The sequence below is a fragment of the Cannabis sativa genome, chromosome 4 (assembly GCF_029168945.1).
Source record: "Cannabis sativa cultivar Pink pepper isolate KNU-18-1 chromosome 4, ASM2916894v1, whole genome shotgun sequence".
In the NCBI taxonomy this organism is placed as follows: Eukaryota; Viridiplantae; Streptophyta; class Magnoliopsida; order Rosales; family Cannabaceae; genus Cannabis; species Cannabis sativa.
The window spans coordinates 60,417,769-60,427,166 of record NC_083604.1 but is presented as its reverse complement, the minus strand read 5'-3'; the positions used below and the strand labels follow the sequence as shown (position 1 = coordinate 60,427,166).

At 34.2% G+C, this 9,398-nt stretch overlaps 1 protein-coding gene across 1 annotated transcript; it reads left to right on the top strand.

Moving 5' to 3' along the window:
- Positions 1–8,128: 8,128 nt before the first annotated feature.
- On the top strand, positions 8,129–8,476 carry LOC133037028 (uncharacterized). Its single transcript, XM_061113829.1, has one exon. It carries the CDS (start codon positions 8,129–8,131, stop codon positions 8,474–8,476), a length of 348 nt encoding a protein of 115 aa, XP_060969812.1.
- Positions 8,477–9,398: the final 922 nt, after the last annotated feature.

Sequence of the window (9,398 nt, the reverse complement as noted above, 5' to 3'; positions counted from 1 at the left end):
CCTTGATTCCTTTCTGTAGCAGAGCATTATCAAGATCTGAACCTGGATCTCTTTCTCTCCTTCTTGAGCCCGATTCTCCTTCTTGTTGATTGGATTCTTCACAGTCTTCCATACCATGATTGAGATACTACTTGATGTGTGTGGGCACTCACTCTATCACTAATGGCTGAAATTATTTAGTGTGAAGAAAGGCTTAGTGTTTCGAATTGAAGAAGAAAGAAGAAAGAAGAGGTCTCATCTAGGTTTTTAGATTTGGAGGCATTAGTTGGATGATGAGACCATAGCATTCCTTTTATACTATTCTTCAATAGGGTTAGGGTTAAATTAAATGGATTAAAAAAGAATAAAATCTTGGGCAAAAATAACATGTGGCCGTACACTTTAATGAGACCAATTACTAGTTACAATTTTGCCACTTTTTCCAATCACTTATTCTTCTTTTCAATAATACCATATTTTCCAATTCAACCTATAAATGCCAAAACTATTTATTTAACAATTAAAATAACTATCAAATAAAATTGTCATTTATAATATTTATTAATTAGACTCCATAAAGTCTCTTAATTAACAAGTAAACCCAAAAACACTATTTCTTCACAATCAAGCCATAACATAGTAAAAAATTCATAAACTAGACATAGTCTAATTTTAGAATTATAATTGATTAACTAAAATCAATTAATTGAGTCTTACAAGCAGTTTGTCTCAACTAGTATGGGGACCATGGGCCTATATAACCAAGCTTCCAATAAACCGTCCTAGAATTTACAAAGTAAATCAACTAACTTATTAATTCCTCATTGCATCCACTCATAGAACTTGGAATTGCACTCTCAGTCATATAGAATGCTCTATATCTTCCACGATATAGATACGCTATTAATTATCCATTGTTATAATCCCAATAACTAATGATCCTCTATAGGTGATTTACATTGCATAGGGATAAAATTACCGTTACACCCTTTCAATGTATTTTATCCTTAAAACACTTGCCACCTATAAATGATATTTAGTGAAATAATATAATCACTAAAATGAGATCTCAATCATTTATCTCTATTTAGCAAGCTCGAAGGAAATCATCGTTTCACTTTTAAATACCTATAGAAGCTATAGACTCCATATCTATCTCCCACTCAATTGTACTACCGTGTTCCCAAAATGTACGTATCACCCTAACCAAAAAGTAGGCTTAACTAACAAATCAAAGAACACGAATAACACTCTTGAGATCGAACCTAATCATGTCAGGATTAAGATCATTTGATCTAGGATCAACTAGGTGATATTGTATTGAATAGATATTACGGTAAAATTATCATATCTAATCAAAGTTCAATATCGGTCCCTTCCAATGTATACTCCATACATCCGATACTAGTAAACTTTGCCAATGTCCTGGAAAGGACATAACACTTATCCAAGGTGTAAGTATACCTATCGCTGATTATCATGCTAGTCTAAATCCAGTAAACTGCCAAATCAGGGAATTAAACTTTCGAACATATAATCATGATTATATTCCACTGTGCTGACAACACTATAATTATGAACAGATACATATGTTCTGGACTTAATAGAATTTATACATTAAACAATCATGAAATAAATCATGCGAATCATGCAACATAAAATGTTATTTCTGATCTTTATTAATTAAATCTGATTATATATTGAAATGGGTTTTATTTAGGGCACAAAACCCAACAGAAATACCAACAGTTGCATCAAAGGCAGACGGTAAAATCGAAGGGTTTTCTCATAGTGACAAAATTTGCCTCGATGAGGGCACTGACATGCACCTACTATCAGTGCAATATCCTAAGAATCACACACCCACGAGACTCAAGTAATCACCACACATCAGCCATATGGTGTCACATGTCCAGTGACACCAGAATACGAAAATTCTAGTCGGGTGGCTAGATTCAGATTGCATGGAAAACATAGATCAATGCGGACAGCCTCCACAACTCTCGAGAAAATGAAGGCTTAGGGTTAAATATTATTCAAAATTCCAAATGGAAGACATGTGGCATATATCCAAGGTTTAATGAGTTTTGGGCCTGTCATTTGGTCCAAGAAGATTTGCCAAGTATTCTTTTTCCTTGGCAAAAATAAGTCCAGATTCCACGTAATACTCTAGATTCATGAGCTTCTCAAAGACAACGATTATGCCACTATTGACCAATGAAATGTACGGTAATTTCTCAAAGCATACCGAGACACCACCAAGGGTCATCCAAAAATGGAAGTGGAAAGAGGACCCGAGACAGCATATAGTCCTGAATGATGCTTACATGGTGCCTCTCTGAGGGGATCCCAAGGAATCTAGAGACTTGTCCCCCTCTGCCATATTTTAGAAAGGCTCACAATAAAAAGATGGTTACCTTTTGTGGAACGCACCACTACTTTGACATTTTCTTTCCCAACAACGGTGCATAACACCTATTGTCATTGTCAATAGTACCATGCATGGTACGACAGACTGCTTTTTACAATTGGGCTTCACCTACCCAGGCTGATAACTTACAAGAATGTTAAATTAATGTCTTTTACCCCATCAATGGACTTTTCTCTACAATAAACCCTAGTACGACTCGTATCTATACCAATAAGCATGGCTACCAATAAATATGGTATTATCTCATCCATGCAATGGGTTCACAAACTGAAAAAAGCATATGAACCTGTAAAAACTGCATAGCTAAAAGCTTTTAAAACTGTCTCGTGGACTAAGGTTCATTAACGCATGAACCATGTAAAAATACATTTGTTCTTCATCTTCTAATTATTTCGTCTTTAGCTTTATTTTTATAAATTTTTAGTTTCTTAAAATCTCGGTAAACAAATTCGATAAAAATTTGATAAAAATTCAATAGGTGCTCAATAACAGCTTGATAAATTCAGAAAATTGTGTTCCAAGGTTGAACATGAGTTTGATAACATCTCAATAAGGGCTCAATGGTGGTTTGACAGGTTTTATTTTTGAATGTTTTATCTTGAGCTCAATTAAACTCAATAGAGGTTCGATATGTTTGATTTCTGAATGTTTTACCATGAGCTCGATTGAGTGTACATTGAGCCCCATAAACTTAGATAAAAAATAAAAATTGAACCCATCAAGCCAACATTGAGCCCTATCGAGCTTATCAAGCATATGTAGAAAACAAAATTCATTTGAGATTTTAATGAGCTCTATCGAACCTATATAAAAGAATACAACGACATCAAGCTTTATCGAGCTCATCACTAACCTAGATATCATGCTATTTTCGAGCATTCATCAAATTATTATCAAACCCATTAAACTAAATCGCACAAAATACCTTAAAGTGTTAGAAGAAATGCAGATAAAAAAATATATGCAAAAATCAATTGAACCCACAAAGACAAGCACAAATTTGTTTGAAAACACAAAAATATATGCAAACAAAAAAAAATCCATCAATAAATTTTAAAGAAAATGACTTATCCAAAAAGTCTTTCCTCGAAGATTACAAACAACAAAAATCAGGGTATATCCTTCAACAACTTTTATTTTCTTGTTAGAGTAGGTATTTTTAAGGAAATGTGAACATTTTTTGTGACTTAATGGGTGCCATTGGAGGTTTAATAGTGAAAGAGACGAGAGAAGAGGGAAAGAGAGAGCATAAGAAGTGTTTCAAGATATTATGAGAGAGTTATTTTGGATATAAGATGAATCATTAGTATAAAATTGATTGTGGCAATATGTGGGACTTTTCTTTAGTTATGTTGTCACATGAAGAATAGAAAAAACTGTCACATGAAGAATAGAAAAAAAGTTGAGTTTTCATTCTTCATATGTCATCTCATATAAAAAATATATCACATAATATATCATATCTCTCTCAAAATATGCTTTTCCTTCTTTTAATATTTTCAAAACTACCTCGCTCTCTCTCTTTCTTCATCCACCCTCACCAGTCACCACCCACTTTTCTCATTTTCTCTTCTATAATTTTTCATCTCTTCATTTCTCTCCATTTTTCTTCTTCTACTTTTTTTAATATCTTCATGGATATTACACAAAATTAATTACAATTTGATAATTTATAACTTAAATTCATTATAAATATAAATTAAAACACTAATATATACATTTCTAACTAATCTGAACTTTACTTTTTGGATTTTTTTCATGATTATTTATATTCCTTAGAGAGGCACAATTTTTCACTTGAATGAATGCTTGAGGTGAATTTTATATATATATAAGAGATATGTATTAAAGCTTGAAAATATACTCAACTTTAATACAACCCATATTTTGGTCGTGGTTTTAACCTTTACACTTCTCAAATCCCTTTATAAAATATCCAACATCCAGATATCAAAAAAATACTCATTTTTTTAAAAGAAAAATGCATCACCTCTAACAAATAAAAACACAAATTAAAACGTATGTATCTTCTAAGAATGACATTGAGCACCCATCGATTCATCTCAAGCAAGAAAAATCATTTTTTTTTCCATAAACTCATTGATTTTTAAGGTCCCATTGAGCTTAATCAAAAATCTACAATTGTCAGTGTTTCATATGTGAAAAAATACAAAAGATCACAATAAAAGTCCGAAAATAAGGTCCAGATCAGTTTGAAATGCATATATTAGTAGTTTAATTGATATTTATCATGAATTTAAGTTCTAAATCATCAAAATCTTTTATGAAATCATTTTATGGATTACAAAGTCATTATAAAGTTCAATGTTTAAACCATGTGACTTTCCTAAGTAGGACATTATAAAGATGAAGGGAATCAAATTATTAAAGTAAAATACTTCAAGATTGCAATAATTGGTTAAGAGGGGGTCTATTCTTGTATTAGTCAATTAATTTTTATATTTTTTTAGAACTTACTAATTAATTTTATCTAAATTGTATGGCTTTGTAAATATAGGATATCTGAAATGATTTTCAGAAGAATAATACTTATTGGTTTAGAGGGACAAAGCCCACGGGTCATGCAGAAACGAAGCTGGACATATCTCCCAAAAGAAAGGACCAAATAACAGCCAAACCATGTCGATTATAGAAATAGCCTAAAACTAATATCAGAAGCAACAAAAGTGATAAACACTATTATTATAATGAATGGAAAAACCTAAAAAAAACAACACCCAAGTTGCATAAAGAAACTATAAATCTCCAAACAAAATGATAGTAAAGGAGACAAAACAACGTTGAAAACTTATGTTGGATTAAATTCTATTTATGTTCAAACAATTTATTGTTATTATTCTGTAAATTAATCAAATTATTTAATTTAATCACTCAAAAATTACTAAAATAAAATTTCAACAATTTTCCATTTTTTATATATGATAAATGTATCAATAATATATGTATATTATATTAGGGTTTTTTTTTTATTTGGGAAATTTGACTAAACATGCTTACATTACCTTAAATATTTTTCCCTAAACTTATACTTACCAATATTTGTAGCATATGACAACTTAAGTGTTATCTCCAAAATACCCTCCCCATTTACATCAACTCTCTCTCTCCATATTCCTTCTTTTTCTTCCCACCCAACCTCTACTCCACCACCACAACAAATTTTGTTTTCTTCTCTTCACTCATTTTCTACACTACAACACTACAAGCTTCTATATACGAAGCATCAACGGGTAAATAATTCTTTTTTTTAATCTTATTTATTGTTGTTATATTTAGTTTAGAATATTGTTTTGTTACTTGATCTGTGAGTTGTTACAATTATTTTGCTGTTTTGTGTATTGTAATGCTTGCTGTTTGTGAATATTGCATTTTTCCTGGTTTTTGCTTTTTTTTACGCCTGGTTCGATGAGGTCTGATGCCCATCCAATGGTGGTTCAATACACTGTGAAAATGGGATGACAGGGATAAAGGCCCGATGGGGGTCCAAAAAATGGGTTTCGAGGCAATTTTTTTAATATGGTCTGATGGGCCCAATTAGGGGCCAATGGTGTGTCCGATGGGGGGTCGATAAATGGGTTGGGACGATTTGTTTTGGCTGGGTTCGATGGAGCCCGATTATGTCCGATGGGTGTCCGATCAGGGGGTAAAAATGGGTTCGGGGTAATTTTTTTGATCGTGTCCAATGGGACCCGATGGGGTCCGATGGTTGGCCCATTTTCAGTCCAACATGGTTTTGGGACTTTATTTTTTGACGGGGTCCGATATGGGGCCGATGGTGGTCCAATTTGGGCGCGATGGTGTACAAATTTATTGTATTTTCAAGAATTTGGATAACTTTCCAGTGAGATTTTTGTTCTAAATTGTAATTGTAATTTTTCAATGTATGTGATAGGTTCATCTGTTAATGCGTTTGTTATGTATAATAGTGTTTGGGAGCTTGAGGGTAGACATTGGGTTTTTAACCGAGGAAAAAATTTGACATTTGACATTGATTTGAACATAAGCTACTCAGGTTTGGTTGATCTTTTGTATGAAGAACTGGATGTTGACAAAGTGCAGTATGACTTGAAATTAGAAGTAAATTACAAGAACATGAAAGGCTTAATGTATCACCCTGAAGTTATTATAAATGATAAGCGTGCAAGGTACTTTTTGTCTACACTTGCGAAGAAGCCAGATGAATTTACTCCCTTATTTGTGACTTTGTTAAATAAGAATGTTCGTGTCGATCCTAGTCCCACACCAAGTTTTGTTAAGGACACTCGTAGCGAGGTTGAAAGTTTTGTTCTAGAAACAAATTCAGAGGTGTTGGTTGCAGATGTATTACGTGAATTAAACACTATGATGTCAAGTGCTGATATTGTAGCACAAATGCCCTTCATTGATTGTTTTCTTGATGGTCCAGACCCTGATGTTATGTTGAGGGCAATGGTGACGTAAGAGACGACGAAGGTACAGAGGTCTCTGCTGCTGTAGCTTTGAACCTGACTCCACTATCGTACCAAATACCACCCAGGCCACCTACACATAAGAAAATTCCCTGTAGAGAAAATTGCCAAACACCTGGTACTAGTAGTAGTCGTCCAGGAAAAACCAGTAATGCTAGAGGAACCACTGATAGTACAGGTCCTAATAATGCTAGAGAGACTAATGATGCTAGTGGTCCTAGTGATGCTAGAGGGACCAATGCTAGTGGTCCTAGGCATGAAGGTACAGAGACAAGGCACTACACCTAGCTCAGGGTACACCTGAAGATTCATACTTGAAATTACCTAGTTACATGCACATGCTAAAGTTGATAAATCTTGCTACCATCACGGATTTTGTGGTAAAGGATGGTCGCTTCAAGAATTGTTTCTTCTCTCTAGGTCCTTGTATCCGGGGGTTTAGGTTTTGTCGACTTATTGTATGCATTGATGGGTCTTTCTTGAAGACTAGGTATGGTGGGCAAATGTTGTGTGCAGTGGCACTAGATGCAAGGAGTCATATCTTTTCGATAGCTTTCGCTATAGTTGACGGTGAAAACTACAATTCTAGGACCTATTTTATGAGAAATTTGAAGAAATGATTTGTGATGTTGAGAACTTAGCATTTGTGTTAGATAGGAATCAAAGCATTGTTCATGCTTTAGAGATCGTGTTCCCTGATGCACACCACGGTGCATGCTACCAGTACATTATTATGAACGCCAGCCACAAGTTCAAGACTGGCGTCTTCACGAATCACATTTACACATGTGCCTACACGTATTCAAATTCAGAGTTTCATAGAGAATTTGAGAACATTCAGGCAATGAATGTTGTGGGTGCCCAATATCTTGAAAAATTTGGATTTGAAAAATGGGTTCGGTCGTACTTTCTAGGGGTACGTTACAATGTAATGATGAGCAACTGGGCTGAGAGCTTCAACAACACAACTAAGGACGCAAGAGGCTTCCTGATCACTACTGCTGTAGCATTTCTGAGGTCCAAAGTCCAACAGTGGTTTGCTACACAAAAAGAAAAAGCTGACAAGTGGACGAAGACCCTAACACCAGAAATGGAGGAGGACTTGGCATTGCAATTTGAAAAATCTCGATATTTGAACGTTGGCACATGTGGACCTTACACGTTGCAGGTTCACCCTGGAGGAATAGTTGAGACCGGTGGCGTATTGGACTTGCATGAATAAACTTGCACTTGCAGCTGATTCCAATGCATGAAGTTTCCTTGTCCTCAAGCATGTGTTGTAGCTCAGCAACGAAGTATTAGCATGTACACACTATGCTCGCCATATTACACAACAGAATATTGGAAGAGCACACATAAAGGTACAATTATGCCAGTTGGTGACGAGGATGATTGGGAATTTCCTGATGACATAAAGAACATAACAGTTGGAGTGCTTGTTGAGAAGCAACCAGTAGGGCAACCCAAGAAGAAAAAGGTTGGAAGAATTAAGTCAAACCGAACTGCTTGTAATGGTGAAAGGATCATCATACCACAAAATTGTGGCAAGTGTAATGCCAAGGGGCACAACAGAAGTACTTGCACCTACAGAGGTTAAAAATGAATTTTTAATTTAGTTGTACTGTGATGTGTGTTGGGTTTTGTGCCCTAAATAAAATCTATTTCAATATAATCAGATTTACTAATTAATAAAGATCAAAAATCACTTTTATGTTGCATGGTTCACATGATTTATTTCATGATTATGTTTAATGTATAAATTCAATGGAATATAATCATGATTATATGTTCGAAAGTTTAATTCCCTAATTTGTCAGTTCACTGGATATAGATTGGCATGATAATCAGCGATAGATATGCTTACACCTTGGATAAGTGTTATGTCCTTTCCAGGGCATTGGCAAAGTTTACCAGTATCGGATGTATGGGGTATACATTGGAAGGGACCGATATTGATCTTAGATAAGATATTCTAAACTTACCGTTATATCTTTCTAAGTCAATATCAATGGTTGATCTTAGGTCTATGGATCTTAATCATGACATGGTTAGGTTTGATCTCAAGAGTGTTATTTGTGTTCTTTGATCTGTTAGTTAAGCCTACTTTTTGGTCTGGATGATACGTACATTTTGGGAACATGGTAGTACAATTGAGTGGGAGCGCTAATCATAGATATAGAATCTATAGCTTCTATAGGTATTTAGAAGTGAAACGATGATCTCCTTCGAGCTTGGCTGAATAGAGATAAATGATTGAGGCCTCATTTCAATAATTATATTATTTTACTAAAGTATCATTTATAGGTAGCTCAGTGTTTTAAGGATAAAATACATTGAAGGGTAGAACGGTAAATTTATCCCTATTCAGTGTAGATCATCTATAGAGGATCCTTGACTATTAGGATTATAATAATGGATAATCATAATGTATCTATGTCGTGGTACATATAGAGCGTTCTATATAACTGATAGTATATTTAATTTCAAATCTATAGTGGAGCAAGGCAGAATTAATAAGT

Bases quoted from the DNA above. Each gene is read 5' to 3' on its own strand.
- LOC133037028 (XM_061113829.1), top strand. From the start codon at position 8,129: ATGAAGTTTCCTTGTCCTCAAGCATGTGTTGTAGCTCAGCAACGAAGT.